This window comes from Coregonus clupeaformis, chromosome 40 (genome assembly GCF_020615455.1).
Source record: "Coregonus clupeaformis isolate EN_2021a chromosome 40, ASM2061545v1, whole genome shotgun sequence".
NCBI lineage: Eukaryota > Metazoa > Chordata > Actinopteri > Salmoniformes > Salmonidae > Coregonus > Coregonus clupeaformis.
In genome coordinates this window covers 7182686-7201893 of record NC_059231.1, presented here as the reverse complement: position 1 = coordinate 7201893, position 19208 = coordinate 7182686, and the positions used below count along the sequence as shown (strand labels likewise).

Below are 19208 nucleotides of genomic sequence, written 5' to 3'. Positions count from 1 at the left end.
GTTGTTGTGTTCTAGGATAGCAGTGTTCTCTGTGTTGTTGTGTTCTAGGATAGCAGTGTTCTCCGTCTCGGTTCTCCATGATGAGCGTATTGTAGTGGTGGCAGAACAGAGACCAGATGCTTCAGAGGAGGGAAGCTTCCAGTGGATGAGCCGCGTTCTTCAGGTACAACACAGTATATATACATCATGTAGGAACCCCTCCTGTCTGTCAGGCTGGAGACAGGATTCACCAGGTGGTCCCTGTCAGGCTGTAGACAGTATTCACCAGGTGGTCCCTGTCAGGCTGTAGACAGTATTCACCAGGTGGTCCCTGCCAGGCTGTAGACAGTATTCACCAGGTGGTCCCTGTCAGGCTGTAGACAGTATTCACCAGGTGGTCCCTGTCAGGCTGTAGACAGTATTCACCAGGTGGTCCCTGTCAGGCTGTAGACAGTATTCACCAGGTGGTCCGTGCCAGGCTGTAGACAGTATTCACCAGGTGGTCCCTGCCAGGCTGTAGACAGTATTCACCAGGTGGTCCCTGTCAGGCTGTAGACAGTATTCACCAGGTGGTCCCTGCCAGGCTGTAGACAGTATTCACCAGGTGGTCCCTGCCAGGCTGTAGACAGTATTCACCAGGTGGTCCCTGTCAGGCTGTAGACAGTATTCACCAGGTGGTCCCTGTCAGCACATCTATTCTGGATATTCCTCTTGCGTTGACATCAAACATGTGTAGTGTGCAGTGCCTCAGCGGTGTACTAGCCTGTGTACTATGGTGTGGCTGCCCTCCAGCCTGGGCCTCCTGAGCTACGACAGCATAATCCCCTCGCCCCTCTGCCAGCGACACGCCCGCCGCCTTAGCGTCCTCGCTCTCGCCCTCGCCGGCATGTACACTACCCGCCTGTACAGCGCAGTAGGTGGTGGGGTAGGAGGAGGAAAGCCTGGACGCCGGCCGGGCCTGGGGGTGGAGGGCTGCCCATGCTGGAGAACCACCCCCATCATCATCATCACCACCACCCTCTCCCACCACACCAACATCCCCACCACGTGCCCCCTCCACCTCCCAGCTACCCGCCCCTCTACCAGGGGCGGCCTGACCCTCACCGGGGGCCTCACTTCCACAGTCACCACTACCACCCGCACCTGGCCCCTCCTCTGCCTCCACCCCTCCCCCCGCACCCCCACTACCAGCCACACGCCCACCTGCACCACCACGCCACTGTTGGCGCAGCCGGCAACAAGAAGAAGACGTGGAACTTCATCCACGAGAAGATGAGCTATGACACCTTCTTCACCATGAAGAGGCTGATCGAGCGCTCGCGTAGAGCAGATGAAGTGCTGCGCTGGGTGACACAGAACCCAGGCAAGATCTCACACAACCACTACCCCATCGCCCTGCAGAAGATCGGCCAGCTACTACAGGCCGGGGCTGGGGCTGGAGGAGGGGGCGGAGGTGGCTCGGAGGCAGCCCTGGTTCCCTCTCCCGGAGCCGGTGGAGGAGAAAGAGTGGAGAATGAAGGCCGACAGATCCTGGAGCACCAGGACTTCCAGACGCTGTGCGACGCCATCGTGAGCGACTGTGCCAAGTTTGACAACTTCAGCATCGTCAACTGCCTGTATGCTGTGGCCGCACTAGGCCTTCCCAGCGACTCGCGGGTGGTGCAGGTGCTGGAGGCGACGTCTCAGTCACGACTGGGCCAGTTCAACCAGAAGGACGTCTCCATGGTGTTCAGCTCCAGCATGAAGCTGCACCCCAGCAGCCAGCACCCGCTCACCGAGGCCTGCCTGGCGGGCTTGGAGAAGAACCTGGAGCGGGAGCGTCACCCGCAGACCCTCTTCCTGCTACTCTCCTACTATCGCCTCAAGTGGCGCTTGCTGCAACCCAGCGACACCGCGACGGTTGAGAACGTGGCCAACATAGCACCCAACCCGGAACAGCTCCTGGCCAACAGGAAGATCCTCCGACTGGTCAAGCACACTCTGGCTAGCGTAAGTGGCGTGCGCGACCAGGAGATGGCGCTGCTGGACGAGATGCTGGCCACATGCGTACGCGAGGCTAGCAACAAGAGCCTGGAGATAATCTTCAGCTCCCACCTCTTCTACCAGAACAGGCAGGAGAGGTTTGTGTGCAGCCTGGCTGAGGAGCTGCCTAAAAAAGTGGACAGCATAACCCCATACACCATGGCCCTCATTGCCAAATACATCGCCCGCCACCGGCTCAGGGAGACTCGACTCCTCGACACCATCGCTGATTTCCTGGTCAAGAAGGGAGAATACCTGGATAGCAAGGTGATCCAAAAGCTGGTGTTCCCCTTCAGCCGGATGAGCTACCGGCCGTCCAACGAGCCCCAGTTCTTCGCCAAGCTGGAGGTGGTGCTGGAGCTCAAGGCCCTGAGCTCCCCGCTGGCCACCGTCAACATCCTCATGTCCCTGTTCCAGCTGGGCCACTTCCCTGGCCTGGTGCTGCACAGGGTCTTCTCCACTGCTTTCATCAGCAACGTCACCAACAGTCCTTACGCTCTGATCGTACGCCGCTACCTGTCTCTGTTGGACGCGGCGGTGGAGCTGGAGTACCGGGACTACACCGGTCCACGGCTCCAGGACACGCACAAGGTGCTCATGTTTGACCACGCGCTGACCGCTGACGAGGTCAACCGCAAATACAGCTATAAGGGTCTTGTTGCTGAAGCCCTCAGACAATTGGTTGGAGAGCATGGCTACAAGCAAGATGAGGTCCTGGCCCCCGGTTATTACACAGACTTCCTGCTGTGGATTGATGGTTCTGGCCGGGTTCTCCCTATCCGGGCAGGGGCCTCCATAGGTGTGGCCCACAAAGCCCCAGAGGGATCCGTGACCGTGACAGCCCTCGCCTCAGACTTTCAAAAGTTCTCCCCCTTCGCCCCACTAGAGGAAAGGGGGGACAAGCGACCCGTCGGGGGGGACGAGTCGGTGACCCTCCTTCCACACCACATGCAGCGTGGGGCAAACCCTGCCTCGGCCCAGAGGGCGGGCCCTAACGGCGGGGGCCCGCCTGACTACAACCCTTACTACACGCCGGCCGACTACTACTCCAGCCTGGCCAAGGATCACTCCCTGGAGAGCCAGGACAGCTCCACGCTCAGCAGCCCTCCCTCTGACAGCCTAGCCCAGCCAGTGGCCTCCGAGGTAGGGGGATCCACCACGGCTACCCCCGTTTCTCTTTTCCAGTTCTCCATTGGGAAGATCCTGGAGGACGAGGGAGGGGTGCAGGTGGGGCCGGGTAGTCATGTGCCCGACTGCGAGCTCCCTGTCTTCTATGAGGGGCTGGACGGGGACGTGGGGCCCACCTCGCCACTTCGGCTGCACCCGGCCGATCGAACCGACACCGAGAGGGTGGCGGGGGACCAGCGGCAGCTTAAGAGAGTGGTCATGTCGGTGAATGACAAGTGGCACTACTGTCACAACTCTGAGGTTCTGGTGGGCTCCCGGGCCATGAGGGACCGTCACCTGCTGCTCCTGGGATATGTCATCCTGCAGCTGCCCTATCACGAGCTGGAGAAGCTGAATGGTATAGAGGAGGTGAAGCAGTACCTCCACAAAAAGCTCCTGGAGGTCCCCTTATGACAACAAAAGACTTGAGTGTGTGTGTGTGTGTGTGTGTGTTCAAGGAATTGCGGCTGCTTGGGATAGGACAGGGGGTTGTTGGTGGGATTGGGAGAAGCGGGTGGTTTGGGGTAGAAAACAAACCCTGGTCAAAGTCTAAAAACAGAGTTTTTGTGCAATTTGCTCTCACATTCATCAAAATGGTGGCAGGCTATTTGCAACAAGCCACATACCCAGTTGATGACATGTCTAGTATCATGTTGCCACGCTTGGTGTCTTGTTAATGTCACTTCACAACGGTTCTTGACCATTTTGCCTATGGACTATTCCTAGTATATCACAGTAGCATGACAAAACAGTTGTGTTCATTTTAAATTTTGACCAGCGTATTTCTATAGTTTTAATCATGGTTTGGTGTGGAGGTGTGGGGAATACAATGTTTTATTATTATAATTATTATAGAGTCATACAGAGATGACGATGTTCTGGTGATGTCATACAGAGATGACGATGTTCTGGTGATGTCATACAGAGATGACGATGTTCTGGTGGTGTCATACAGAGATGACGATGTTCTGGTGATGTCATACAGAGATGACGATGTTCTGGTGGTGTCATACAGAGATGACGATGTTCCTTCTATTGTTTCTTTAACTCCAGTTGTAACGCATGTCGGGGACTGGTCATACAGGACCAGATATAACTGGGGGGGGGGTTTATTTAAACAAACAAATGGGGGTTCTTCATAGTGTTTTCTAATACTGGTGCACTGTATGTAGGCTAATGAACTGTAGGATGTTAACGAGGGATGAGGATTTATTAATTAAGTTAATGTGGGAAAAATAGGTTCTATTTTTGTGAATGCTGGAACGGCTTTTCCGGTGTCCAAAACAAAGCAACGCTGCGGTGGATCGTGTCCAACATCAACTTCGTGTCTTTGTTCTGTCTTCGGCGCTTCACTTTGTGACGTTCAATGAATGAGTTTCCACCGTTGCATTGACAACGAAACAGGTTTTTCCAGTAGGGAATTGCTAGACACCTGGGGCCTGAAATATCAACCGTGCAGACATTTCCTCACTCAATTCTGGCGTACGTGGCGATTTGTAGGATTTGCATGCGCAACAATTTACTGGGATTTATCAAACTGTCACACACATCATATACGCATGATTTCATTGATCAATTAGAGCCATACTATATTTGTGTGCTTATGAACGAACGCAATTTGTAAGTCGCTCTGGATAAGAGCGTCTGCTAAATGACGAAAATGTAAATGTAAATATATTCTCTTTTCTACAGGCTATAGACAGTATTCACCAGGTGGGGGTATACTGCCTAGCTCTGGTCCCTGCCAACACAATGCCCAAGGCTCCGCTGGGGGGGATCCATATCTCAGAGACCAAACAGAGGTTTCTGGAGGGAGCCCTCCACCCCTGCAACGTCCTCATGTGTCCTCACACCTGTGTTACCAACCTGCCCAAACCACGGCAGAAACAACCAGGTAGGATAGGACTTGTGTCACTGGCTGTGTCTGAATTTTCTACCAGCCTATTGCTGGACTGTATACTATTCAGAATGTACTGTTAGTAAAAATCTATTCAGTAGGAAACAAATATCAACATACTGTTGTTGATGGACAGAGGTGATAATGGTGGTGATGGTGATGATGGTGTGTGTTGGACAGAGGTGGGTCCTGCCTCTATGATCGTGGGGAACCTGGTAGCAGGGAAGAGGATTGCTCAGGCCTGTGGGAGAGACGTGGCTCAGCCAGAGGACAATGACCAGGCACGTAAGGTACAGACCTATCACCTGGACAGACAGAGACATGTAACTGCTGTTCTGTCTGTATACTGAGTTTCTCCTGGTTCTGTCTGTATACTGAGTATCTCCTGGTTCTGTCTGTCTGTATACTGAGTATCTCCTGATTCTGTCTGTATACTGAGTATCTCTTGGTTCTGTCTGTATACTGAGTATCTCCTGGTTCTGTCTGTATACTGAGTATCTCCTGGTTTTGTCTGTCTGTATACTGAGTATCTCCTGGTTCTGTCTGTCTGTATACTGAGTATCTCCTGGTTCTGTCTGTCTGTATACTGAGTATCTCCTGGTTCTGTCTGTATACTGATTATCTCCTGGTTTTGTCTGTCTGTATACTGAGTATCTCCTGGTTCTGTCTGTCTGTATACTGAGTATCTCCTGGTTCTGTCTGTATACTGATTATCTCCTGGTTCTGTCTGTCTGTATACTGAGTATCTCCTGGTTTTGTCTGTCTGTATACTGAGTATCTCCTGGTTCTGTCTGTATACTGAGTATCTCCTGGTTCTGTCTGTATACTGAGTATCTCCTGGTCCTGCCTGTCTGTATACTGAGTATCTCCTGATTCTGTCTGTATACTGAGTATCTCCTGGTTCTGTATGTATACTGAGTATATCCTGGTTCTGTCTGTCTGTATACTGAGTATCTCCTGATTCTGTCTGTATACTGAGTATCTCCTGGTTCTGTCTGTATACTGAGTATCTCCTGGTTCTGTCTGTCTGTATACTGAGTATCTCCTGGTTCTGTCTGTATACTGAGTATCTCCTGGTCCTGCCTATCTGTATACTGAGTATTTCCTGGTTCTGTCTGTATACTGAGTATCTCCTGGTTCTGTCTGTATACTGAGTATCTCCTGGTCCTGCCTGTCTGTATACTGAGTATCTCCTGATTCTGTCTGGAGTATTCTGGTTCTGTCTGTATACTGAGTATCTCCTGGTTCTGTCTGTCTGTATACTGAGTATCTCCTGGTTCTGTCTGTATACTGAGTATCTCCTGGTCCTGCCTATCTGTATACTGAGTATTTCCTGGTTCTGTCTGTCTGTATACTGAGTATCTCCTGGTTCTGTCTGTCTGTATTCTGAGTATCTCCTGGTTCTGTCTGTATACTGAGTATCTCCTGGTTCTGTCTGTATACTGATTATCTCCTGGTTCTGTCTGTCTGTATACTGAGTATCTCCTGGTTCTGTCTGTCTGTATTCTGAGTATCTCCTGATTCTGTCTGTATACTGAGTATCTCCTGATTCTGTCTGTATACTGAGTATCTCTTGGTTCTGTCTGTATACTGAGTATCTCCTGGTTCTGTCTGTATACTGAGTATCTCCTGGTTCTGTCTGTATACTGATTATCTCCTGATTCTGTATACTGAGTATCTCCTGGTTCTGTCTGTCTGTATACTGAGTATCTCCTGGTTCTGTCTGTATACTGAGTATCTCCTGGTTCTGTCTGTATACTGAGTATCTCCTGGTTCTGTCTGTATACTGAGTATCTCCTGGTTCTGTCTGTATACTGAGTATCTCCTGGTTTTGTCTGTCTGTAAACTGAGTATCTCCTGGTTTTGTCTGTCTGTATTCTGAGTATCTCCTGGTCCTGCCTGTCTGTATACTGAGTATCTCCTGATTCTGTCTGTATACTGATTATCTCCTGATTCTGTCTGTATACTGAGTATCTTCTGGTTGACTCCTATAGTTCCTATACATGCAGGATGTTCTCCAGTGGAGGGCCCAGGCCACACCTGACCATCACCTGTTCCTGGTGCTCAACGCCAAGGTACAGAGGCCAACACTTACCCTAGGCAAACTGTCAATGTCTTCTCTGACAGAGGCCAACACTTACCATAGGCAAACTGTCAATGTCTTCTCTGACAGAGGCCAACACTTACCATAGGCAAACTGCCAATGTCTTCTCTGACAGAGGCCAACACTTACCCTAGGCAAACTGCCAATGTCTTCTCTGACAGAGGCCAACACTTACCATAGGCAAACTGTCAATGTCTTCTCTGACAGAGGCCAACACTTACCCTAGGCAAACTGCCAATGTCTTCTCTGACAGAGGCCAACACTTACCATAGGCAAACTGCCAATGTCTTCTCCGACAGAGGCCAACACTTACCATAGGCAAACTGCCAATGTCTTCTCTGACAGAGGCCAACACTTACCATAGGCAAACTGTCAATGTCTTTTCTGGCAGAGGCCAACACTTACCATAGGCAAACTGCCAATGTCTTCTCTGACAGAGGCCAACACTTACCATAGGCAAACTGTCAATGTCTTCTCTGACAGAGGCCAACACTTACCATAGGCAAACTGTCAATGTCTTTTCTGGCAGAGGCCAACACTTACCATAGGCAAACTGTCAATGTCTTCTCTGACAGAGGCCAACACTTACCATAGGCAAACTGCCAATGTCTTCTCTGACAGAGGCCAACACTTACCATAGGCAAACTGCCAATGTCTTCTCTGACAGAGGCCAACACTTACCATAGGCAAACTGCCAATGTCTTCTCTGACAGAGGCCAACACTTACCCTAGGCAAACTGTCAATGTCTTCTCTGACAGAGGCCAACACTTACCATAGGCAAACTGCCAATGTCTTCTCTGACAGAGGCCAACACTTACCCTAGGCAAACTGTCAATGTCTACGCTCTGGTTGTGTTTGTGCTGTATTGAGTGTGTAAGGTGATTTGTTACTAAGTGTTTTTAACGGTGGAACTCTGATGTTGTTGTCCAGGGCACAGTGTCGAGCACTGCTTCCTGTCTGCAGCTGCAAAAGCGGGCGGAGCGTGTTGCTGTGGCACTAATGGAGAAGGGACGCCTCAACCCCGGAGATCACGTAGCGCTAGTTTACCCTCCAGGTAATTCCACTAACCCCTGACCCTTAACTTCTAACCCCTAACTTCTGACCACTAACTTCAGACCCCTAACCTGTAACTTCTGACCTGTAACTTCTGACCTGTAACTTCTGGCACCTAACTTCTGACTACTAACCACGACCCCTAACTTCTGATCCCTAATCCCTAACCCTCTAGTGCAAGATGACTGATCATAGCTCTCCAGACTGTTATAAGTGTTACATGTTCTCTATTGGGCTCTTATGGGCTCTACTGGTCTTTACTGGGCTCTAATGGGCTCTACTGGCCTCTTGTGTTCTCTATGGGCTCGACTGGTCTTTAATGGGCTCTACTGGTCTCTGGTGTTCTCTAATGGGCTCTACTGGTCTCTTGTGTTCTCTAATGGGCTCTACTGGTCTCTGGTGTTCTCTAATGGGCTCTACTGGTCTCTTGTGTTCTCTAATGGGCTCTACTGGTCTCTGGTGTTCTCTAATGGGCTCTACTGGTCTCTGGTGTTCTCTAATGGGCTCTACTGGTCTCTGGTGTTCTCTAATGGGCTCTACTGGTCTCTGGTGTTCTCTAATGGGCTCTACTGGTCTCTGGTGTTCTCTAATGGGCTCTACTGGTCTCTGGTGTTCTCTAGTGGGCTCTACTGGTCTCTGGTGTTCTCTAATGGGCTCTACTGGTCTCTGGTGTTCTCTAATGGACTCTACTGGTCTCTGGTGTTCTCTAATGGGCTCTACTGGTCTCTGGTGTTCTCTAATGGGCTCTACTGGTCTCTGGTGTTCTCTAATGGGCTCTACTGGTCTCTTGTGTTCTCTAATGGGCTCTACTGGTCTCTGGTGTTCTCTAATGGGCTCTACTGGTCTCTGGTGTTCTCTAATGGGCTCTACTGGTCTCTGGTGTTCTCTACTGGTCTCTAATGGGCTCTACTGGTCTCTAATGGGCTCTACTGGTCTCTGGTGTTCTCTAATGGGCTCTACTGGTCTCTAATGGGCTCTACTGGTCTCTGGTGTTCTCTAATGGGCTCTACTGGTCTCTTGCGTTCTCTAATGGGCTCTACTGGTCTCTGGTGTTCTCTAATGGGCTCTACTGGTCTCTGGTGTTCTCTAATGGGCTCTACTGGTCTCTGGTGTTCTCTACTGGTCTCTAATGGGCTCTACTGGTCTCTAATGGGCTCTACTGGTCTCTGGTGTTCTCTAATGGGCTCCTGGTCTCTAATGGGCTCTACTGGTCTCTGGTGTTCTCTAATGGGCTCTACTGGTCTCTTGTGTTCTCTAATGGGCTCTACTGGTCTCTGGTGTTCTCTAATGGGCTCTACTGGTCTCTGGTGTTCTCTAATGGGCTCTACTGGTCTCTGGTGTTCTCTACTGGTCTCTAATGGGCTCTACTGGTCTCTAATGGGCTCTACTGGTCTCTGGTGTTCTCTAATGGGCTCTACTGGTCTCTGGTGTTCTCTAATGGGCTCTACTGGTCTCTGGTGTTCTCTAATGGGCTCTACTGGTCTCTAATGGGCTCTACTGGTCTCTGGTGTTCTCTAATGGGCTCTACTGGTCTCTGGTGTTCTCTAATGGGCTCTACTGGTCTCTGGTGTTCTCTAATGGGCTCTACTGGTCTCTGGTGTTCTCTAATGGGCTCTACTGGTCTCTAATGGGCTCTACTGGTCTCTGGTGTTCTCTAATGGGCTCTACTGGTCTCTGGTGTTCTCTAATGGGCTCTACTGGTCTCTGGTGTTCTCTAATGGGCTCTACTGGTCTCTTGTGTTCTCTAATGGGCTCTACTGGTCTCTGGTGTTCTCTAATGGGCTCTACTGGTCTCTAATGGGCTCTACTGGTCTCTGGTGTTCTCTAATGGGCTCTACTGGTCTCTGGTGTTCTCTAATGGGCTCTACTGGTCTCTGGTGGTCTCTAATGGGCTCTACTGGTATCTAATGGGCTTTACTGGCCTCTGGTGTTCTCTAATGGGCTCTACTGGTCTTTAAAGCCCAGTTCAGATACATAAGATGTGACGCGACGGTCTTAAGGAGTTTTAGAACAATTTGTTTGATCTGAACAGTCATTCTCATGACGTTTTAGAGCTTCTCATGTCGTCTGTTGGAGTTTCGAAGATTCAACATATATTATATTTAGCTAAAGTCTTGCCACAATACATTTAGCCAATCAGAGACCAGTGTGCAACGTTCCGTGTTCAGACAAGCAGCTAGCTAGCTAGACAAGCAGAGTGCTACCTAGACAAGTAGCGAGCTAGCTAGACAAGCAGAGAGCTACCTAGACAAGTGGCTAGCTAGCTAGACAAGCAGAGAGCTACCTAGAAAAGTAGCGAGCTAGCTAGACAAGCAGAGAGCTACCTAGACAAGTGGCTAGCTAGCTAGACAAGCAGAGAGCTACCTAGACAAGTGGCTAGCTAGCTAGACAAGCAAAGTGCTACCTAGACAAGTAGCTAGCTAGCTAGACAAGCAGAGAGCTACCTAGACAAGTGGCGAGCTAGCTAGACAAGCAGAGAGCTACCTAGACAAGTGGCTAGCTATCTAGACAAGCAGAGTGCTACCTAGACAAGTGGCTAGCTAGCTAGACAAGCAGAGAGCTACCTAGACAAGTGGCTAGCTAGCTAGACAAGCAGAGAGCTACCTAGACAAGTGGCTAGCTAGCTAGACAAGCAGAGAGCTACCTAGACAAGTGGCTAGCTAGCTAGACAAGCAGAGAGCTACCTAGACAAGTAGCTAGCTAGCTAGACAAGCAGAGAGCTACCTAGACAAGTGGCTAGCTATCTAGACAAGCAGAGTGCTACCTAGACAAGTGGCTAGCTAGCTAGACAAGCAGAGAGCTACCTAGACAAGTAGCTAGCTAGCTAGACAAGCAGAGAGCTACCTAGACAAGTAGCTAGCTAGCTAGACAAGCAGAGAGCTACCTAGACAAGTGGCTAGCTATCTAGACAAGCAGAGAGCTACCTAGACAAGTAGCTAGCTAGCTAGACAAGCAGAGAGCTACCTAGACAAGTGGCTAGCTAGCTAGACAAGCAGAGAGCTACCTAGACAAGTGGCTAGCTAGCTAGACAAGCAGAGAGCTACCTAGACAAGTGGCTAGCTAGCTAGACAAGCAGAGAGCTACCTAGACAAGCAGCTAGCTAGCTAGACAAGCAGAGAGCTACCTAGACAAGCAGCTAGCTACTAGACAAGCAGAGAGCTACCTAGACAAGCAGCTAGCTAGCTAGACAAGCAGAGAGCTACCTAGACAAGCAGCTAGCTAGCTAGACAAGCAGAGAGCTACCTAGACAAGCAGCTAGCTACCTAGACAAGCAGAGAGCTACCTAGACAAGTGGCTAGCTAGCTAGACAAGCAGAGTGCTACCTAGACAAGTGGCTAGCTAGCTAGACAAGCAGAGAGCTACCTAGCTATTTTGCTGTACATACACTATATATACAAAAGTATGTGGACACCCCTTCAAATGAGTGAATTTCAGCCACACCCGTTGCTGACAGGTGTATACAATTGAGCACACAGCCATGCAATCTCCATAGACGAACATTGGCAGTAGAATGGCCTTACTGAAGAGCTCAGTGACTTTCAACGTGGCACCGTCATAGGATGGCACCTTTCCAACAAATCAGTTCGTCAAATTACCTGCCCTGCTAGAGCTGCCCCGGTCAACTGTAAGTTCTGTTATTGTGAAGTGGAAATGTCTAGGAGCAACAAAGGCTCAGCCGCGAAGTGGTAGGCCACACAAGCTCACAGAATCGTCTGTCCTCGGTTGCAACACTCACTACCGAGTTCCAAACTGCCTCTGGAAGCAACGTCTGCACAATAACTGTTCGTCGGCTGGAGTGGTGTAAAGTTTGCCGCCATTGGACTCTGGAGCAGTGGAAACGCATTCTCTGGAGTGATGAATCACGCTTCATCATCTGGCAGTCCGATGGACGAATCTCGGTTTGGCGGATTCCAGGAGAACGCTACCTGCGGAGGAGGAATAATGGTCTGGGGCTGTTTTCATGGTTCGGGCTAGGCCCCTTAGTTCCAGTGAAGGGAAATCTTAACGCTACAGCATACAATGACATTCTAAATGATCCTGTGCTTCCAACTTTGTGGCAACAGTTTGGGGAAGGCCCTTTCCTATTTCAGCATGACAATGCCCCCGTGCACAAAGCGAGGTCCATACAGAAATGGTTTGTCAAGATCGGTGTGGAAGAAGTTTACTGGCCTGCACGGTGCCCTGACCTCAACCCCATCGATCACCTTTGGGATGAATTGGAACACCAACTGCGAGCCAGGCCTAATTGCCCAACATCAAGCAATGTTCCAACATCTAGTGGTAAGCCTTCCCAGAAGAGTGGAGGCTGTTATAGCAGCAAAGGGGGGACCAACTCCATATTAATGCCCATGATTTTGGAATGAGATGTTTGACAAGCAGGTGTCCACGTACTTTTGGTCATGTAGTGTTGCTAGCCTGGCTTGCTGACATTTCTGACAAGTCAAAACCTGGACCCAGTTTCTGTTGCATGTATTTCATGACACTTGTTTGTTACAGTGGCAACTTTATTCAAAGTTTCCTCACGTCAATGTAAAGAGGCACCGTTACCCTGGAAACAGTCTGAACTGCATGTCTTGTCTTGATCTGAACTCTAATGTTCTCTGATGGTTTCTAATGGTTTCTAATGGTCTCTGATGGTTTATAATGTTCTATAATGTTCTCTGATGGTCTCTGATGGTTTATAATGTTCTCTGATGGTTTATAATGTTCTCTAATGTTCTCTGATGGTCTCTGATGGTTTATAATGTTCTCCAATGTTCTCTGATGGTCTCTGATGGTTTCTAATGTTCTCTGATGGTTTCTAATGTTCTCTGATGGTCTCTGATGGTTTCTAATGTTCTCTGATGGTCTCTGATGGTTTCTAATGTTCTCTGGTGGTCTCTGATGGTTTATAATGTTCTCTAATGTTCTCTGATGGTCTCTGATGGTTTATAATGTTCTCTAATGTTCTCTGATGGTCTCTGATGGTTTCTAATGGTCTCTGATGGTTTATAATGTTCTCTAATGTTCTCTGATGGTCTCTGATGGTTTATAATGTTCTCTAATGTTCTCTGATGGTCTATAATGTTCTCTGATGGTTTCTAATGTTCTCTGATGGTTTCTAATGTTCTCTGATGGTCTCTGATGGTTTCTAATGTTCTCTGATGGTCTCTTTGCCCTTGTCTCTCTCCAGGTATTGACCTGATCGCCACGTTCTATGGGTGTCTGTACGCTGGCTGTGTTCCTGTCACCGTCAGACCCCCTCATCCTCAGAACCTGGCCACAACCCTGCCTACCGTCAAAATGATTGTAGAGGTACACAGCTCTCACTAACATGACCTAGTCTAATCTCACTAGCATGACCTAGCCTAATCTCACTAGCATGACCTAGCCTAATCTGACTAACATGACCTATCTTAATCTCACTAACATGACCTATCTTAATCTCACTAACATGACCTAGCTTAATCTCACTAACATGACCTAGCCTAATCTCACTAACATGACCTAGCCTAATCTCACTAACATGACCTAGCCTAATCTCACTAGCATGACCTAGCCTAATCTCACTAGCATGACCTAGCCTAATCTCACTAGCATGACCTAGCTTAATCTCACTAACATGACCTAGCCTAATCTCACTAACATGACCTAGCCTAATCTCACTAACATGACCTAGCCTAATGTCACTAACATGACCTAGCCTAATGTCACTAACATGACCTAGCTTAATCTCACTAGCATGACCTAGCCTAATCTCACTAACATGACCTAGCCTAATCTCACTAATATGACCTAGTCTAATCTCACTAGCATGACCTAGCCTAATCTCACTAATATGACCTAGTCTAATCTCACTAGCATGACCTAGCCTAATGTCACTAGCATGACCTAGCCTAATCTCTCTTACATGACCTAGTTTAATGTCACTAACAAGACCTAGCCTAATCTCACTAGCATGACCTAGTCTAATCTCACTAGCATGACCTAGCCTAATCTCACTAGCATGACCTAGCCTAATCTCACTAACATGACCTAGCCTAATCTCACTAGCATGACCTAGCCTAATCTCACTAACATGACCTAGCCTAATCTCACTAACATTACCTAGTCTAATCTCACTAGCATGACCTAGCCTAATCTCACTAACATGACCTAGCCTAATCTCACTAACATGACCTAGTCTAATCTCACTAGCATGACCTAGCCTAATCTCACTAACATGACCTAGTCTAATCTCACTAGCATGACCTAGCCTAATCTCACTAGCATGACCTAGCCTAATGTCACTAGCATGACCTAGCCTAATCTCACTAGCATGACCTAGCCTAATCTCACTAACATGACCTAGTCTAATTTCACTAGCATGACCTATCCTAATGTCACTAACATGACCTAGCCTAATCTCACTAACATGACCTAGCCTAATCTCACTAGCATGACCTAGCCTAATCTCACTAGCATGACCTAGCCTAATGTCACTAACATGACCTAGCCTAATCTCACTAACATGACCTAGCCTAATCTCACTAGCATGACCTAGCCTAATCTCACTAACATGACCTAGTTTAATCTCACTAGCATGACCAAGCCTAATCTCACTAACATGACCTAGCCTAATCTCACTTACATGACCTAGCCTAATGTCACTAATATGACCTAGCCTAATCTCACTAAAATGACCTAGTCTAATCTCACTAGCATGACCTAGCCTAATTTTACTAGCATGACCTAGCCTAATCTCTCTTACATGACCTAGTTTAATGTCACTAACAAGACCTAGCCTAATCTCACTAACATGACCTAGCCTAATCTCACTAGCATGACCTAGCCTAATGTCACTAACATGACCTAGCCTAATCTCACTAGCATGACCTAGCCTAATCTCACTAGCATGACCTAGCCTAATCTCACTAACATGACCTAGCCTAATCTCACTAATATGACCTAGCCTAATCTCACTAGCATGACCTAGCCTAATGTCACTAATATGACCTAGCCTAATCTCACTAGCATGACCTAGCCTAATCTCACTAACATGACCTAGCCTAATCTCACTAACATGACCTAGCCTAATGTCACTAGCATGACCTAGCCTAATCTCACTAACATGACCTAGCCTAATGTCACTAATATGACCTAGCCTAATCTCACTAGCATGACCTAGCCTAATCTCACTAACATGACCTAGCCTAATCTCACTAAAATGACCTAGTCTAATCTCACTAGCATGACCTAGCCTAATTTTACTAGCATGACCTAGCCTAATCTCACTAACATGACCTAGCCTAATCTCACTAGCATGACCTAGCCTAATCTCACTAGCATGACCTAGCCTAATCTCACTAGCATGACCTAGCCTAATCTCACTAACATGACCTAGCTTAATCTCACTAATATGACCTAGCCTAATCTCACTAACATGACCTAGCCTAATCTCACTAACATGACCTAGCCTAATCTCACTAAAATGACCTAGCTTAATCTCACTAATATGACCTAGTCTAATCTCACTAACATGACCTAGCCTAATGTCACTAACATGACCTAGCCTAATCTCACTAACATGACCTAGCCTAATCTCACTAGCATGACCTAGCCTAATCTCACTAACATGACCTAGTCTAATCTCACTAACATGACCTAGCCTAATCTCACTAACATGACCTAGCCTAATGTCACTAACATGACCTAGCCTAATCTCACTAACATGACCTAGCCTAATCTCACTAGCATGACCTAGCCTAATCTCACTAACATGACCTAGTCTAATCTCACTAACATGACCTAGCCTAATCTCACTAACATGACCTAGCCTAATCTCACTAACATGACCTAGCCTAATCTCACTAACATGACCTAGCCTAATCTCACTAACATGACCTAGCCTAATGTCACTAACATGACCTAGCCTAATCTCACTAACATGACCTAGCCTAATCTCACTAATATGACCTAGCCTAATCTCACTAACATGACCTAGCCTAATCTCACTAAAATGACCTAGTCTAATCTCACTAGCATGACCTAGCCTAATTTTACTAGCATGACCTAGCCTAATCTCACTAACATGACCTAGCCTAATCTCACTAGCATGACCTAGCCTAATCTCACTAGCATGACCTAGCCTAATCTCACTAGCATGACCTAGCCTAATCTCACTAACATGACCTAGCCTAATCTCACTAGCATGACCTAGCCTAATCTCACTAATATGACCTAGTCTAATCTCTCTTACATGACCTAGTTTAATGTCACTAACAAGACCTAGTCTAATCTCACTAACATGACCTAGCCTAATCTCACTAACATGACCTAGCCTAATCTCACTAGCATGACCTAGCCTAATCTCACTAACATGACCTAGTCTAATCTCACTAATATGACCTAGCCTAATCTCACTAGCATGACCTAGCCTAATCTCACTAGCATGACCTAGCCTAATCTCACTAGCATGACCTAGCCTAATCTCACTAGCATGACCTAGCCTAATCTCACTAACATGACCTAGCCTAATTTTACTAATATTAGTATAATTATCAATAACCTGTCAAGAAGATGGTAGAGGTACAACATAACACTGTGTGTGTGTGTGTGTGTGTGTGTGTGTGTGACAGGTCAGTAAATCAGTGTGTATCCTGACCACCCAAGCAATAATGAAGCTGTTGAAATCCAAAGAGGCTGCGGCTGCTGTGGACGTCAAGTCATGGCCGCTGGTACTGGATACAGGTAACACACCCTCCCTCTGATATTACTGCTCTGGTCTGTGTGTGGAATCCATCCCTCCAAACCTTCATATTGTTGTTCTCCCACCCCAGACGACCTCCCCAGGAAGAAGAGTCCTCAGATCTACAAGCCTCCCACCCCAGAGATGCTGGCCTACCTGGACTTCAGTGTGTCCACCATGGGTATCCTGGCTGGAGTCAAGGTAAACTGACCCCTGACCCTAACCCATCCTGGCTGGAGTCAAGGTAAACTGACCCCTGACCCTAACCCATCCTGGCTGGAGTCAATGTAAACTGACCCCTGACCCTAACCCATCCTGGCTGGAGTCAAGGTAAACTGACCCCTGACCCTAACCCATCCTGGCTGGAGTCAAGGTAAACTGACCCCTGACCCTAACCCATCCTGGCTGGAGTCAAGGTAAACTGACCCCTGACCCTAACCCATCCTGGCTGGAGTCAAGGTAAACTGACCCCTGACCCTAACCCATCCTGGCTGGAGTCAAGGTAAACTGACCCCTGACCCTAACCCATCCTGGCTGGAGTCAAGGGAAACTGACCCCTGACCCTAACCTTTGAACGGTAAAAGCAGAGAGAATGAGATCCCCCCCCCCAGTAGTGTGACAAGGCTGTGCCACCAGACAGTCGTTCTGTGGTTGTTGTGGTGTTGACGTGTCTCCTGTTGTCCCTTCCTCCAGATGTCCCATGCTGCCACCAGACAGTCGTTCTGTGGTTGTTGTGGTGTTGACGTGTCTCCTGTTGTCCCTTCCTCCAGATGTCCCATGTTGCCACCAGTTGTTCTGTGGTTGTTGTGGTGTTGACGTGTCTCCTGTTGTCCCTTCCTCCAGATGTCCCATGCTGCCACCAGACAGTCGTTCTGTGGTTGTTGTGGTGTTGACGTGTCTCCTGTTGTCCCTTCCTCCAGATGTCCCATGTTGCCACCAGTTGTTCTGTGGTTGTTGTGGTGTTGACGTGTCTCCTGTTGTCCCTTCCTCCAGATGTCCCATGCTGCCACCAGACAGTCGTTCTGTGGTTGTTGTGGTGTTGACGTGTCTCCTGTTGTCCCTTCCTCCAGATGTCCCATGCTGCCACCAGTTGTTCTGTGGTTGTTGTGGTGTTGACGTGTCTCCTGTTGTCCCTTCCTCCAGATGTCCCATGCTGCCACCAGACAGTCGTTCTGTGGTTGTTGTGGTGTTGACGTGTCTCCTGTTGTCCCTTCCTCCAGATGTCCCATGCTGCCACCAGTTGTTCTGTGGTTGTTGTGGTGTTGACGTGTCTCCTGTTGTCCCTTCCTCCAGATGTCCCATGCTGCCACCAGTTGTTCTGTGGTTGTTGTGGTGTTGACGTGTCTCCTGTTGTCCCTTCCTCCAGATGTCCCATGCTGCCACCAGTTGTTCTGTGGTTGTTGTGGTGTTGACGTGTCTCCTGTTGTCCCTTCCTCCAGATGTCCCATGCTGCCACCAGACAGTCGTTCTGTGGTTGTTGTGGTGTTGACGTGTCTCCTGTTGTCCCTTCCTCCAGATGTCCCATGCTGCCACCAGTTGTTCTGTGGTTGTTGTGGTGTTGACGTGTCTCCTGTTGTCCCTTCCTCCAGATGTCCCATGCTGCCACCAGTTGTTCTGTGGTTGTTGTGGTGTTGACGTGTCTCCTGTTGTCCCTTCCTCCAGATGTCCCATGCTGCCACCAGTTGTTCTGTGGTTGTTGTGGTGTTGACGTGTCTCCTGTTGTCCCTTCCTCCAGATGTCCCATGCTGCCACCAGTTGTTCTGTGGTTGTTGTGGTGTTGACGTGTCTCCTGTTGTCCCTTCCTCCAGATGTCCCATGCTGCCACCAGTTGTTCTGTGGTTGTTGTGGTGTTGACGTGTCTCCTGTTGTCCCTTCCTCCAGATGTCCCATGCTGCCACCAGTTGTTCTGTGGTTGTTGTGGTGTTGACGTGTCTCCTGTTGTCCCTTCCTCCAGATGTCCCATGCTGCCACCAGTTGTTCTGTGGTTGTTGTGGTGTTGACGTGTCTCCTGTTGTCCCTTCCTCCAGATGTCCCATGCTGCCACCAGTTGTTCTGTGGTTGTTGTGGTGTTGACGTGTCTCCTGTTGTCCCTTCCTCCAGATGTCCCATGCTGCCACCAGTTGTTCTGTGGTTGTTGTGGTGTTGACGTGTCTCCTGTTGTCCCTTCCTCCAGATGTCCCATGCTGCCACCAGTTGTTCTGTGGTTGTTGTGGTGTTGACGTGTCTCCTGTTGTCCCTTCCTCCAGATGTCCCATGCTGCCACCAGTTGTTCTGTGGT

At 48.8% G+C, this 19208-nt stretch overlaps 2 protein-coding genes across 2 annotated transcripts in view; both read left to right on the top strand.

Moving 5' to 3' along the window:
- The window catches only part of dip2a (disco-interacting protein 2 homolog A), a 365626-nt gene that overhangs the window by 294271 nt on the left and 52147 nt on the right, over nucleotides 1-19208 (top strand). Inside the window, exons 21-28 of the mRNA XM_045212065.1 lie at nucleotides 49-163; nucleotides 4861-5062; nucleotides 5246-5355; nucleotides 7060-7140; nucleotides 8101-8224; nucleotides 13397-13518; nucleotides 16821-16932; nucleotides 17022-17131. Of these exons, the coding sequence (XP_045068000.1) occupies nucleotides 49-163; nucleotides 4861-5062; nucleotides 5246-5355; nucleotides 7060-7140; nucleotides 8101-8224; nucleotides 13397-13518; nucleotides 16821-16932; nucleotides 17022-17131 (976 nt within the window). The remainder of the gene's footprint in view (nucleotides 1-48; nucleotides 164-4860; nucleotides 5063-5245; nucleotides 5356-7059; nucleotides 7141-8100; nucleotides 8225-13396; nucleotides 13519-16820; nucleotides 16933-17021; nucleotides 17132-19208) is intronic.
- Nucleotides 683-4457, top strand: LOC121554836. The gene is given in 2 exon segments (XM_045212066.1): nucleotides 683-938; nucleotides 941-4457. Coding segments are annotated over 2 exon segments (2829 nt in total). The 5' UTR covers nucleotides 683-751; the 3' UTR covers nucleotides 3583-4457.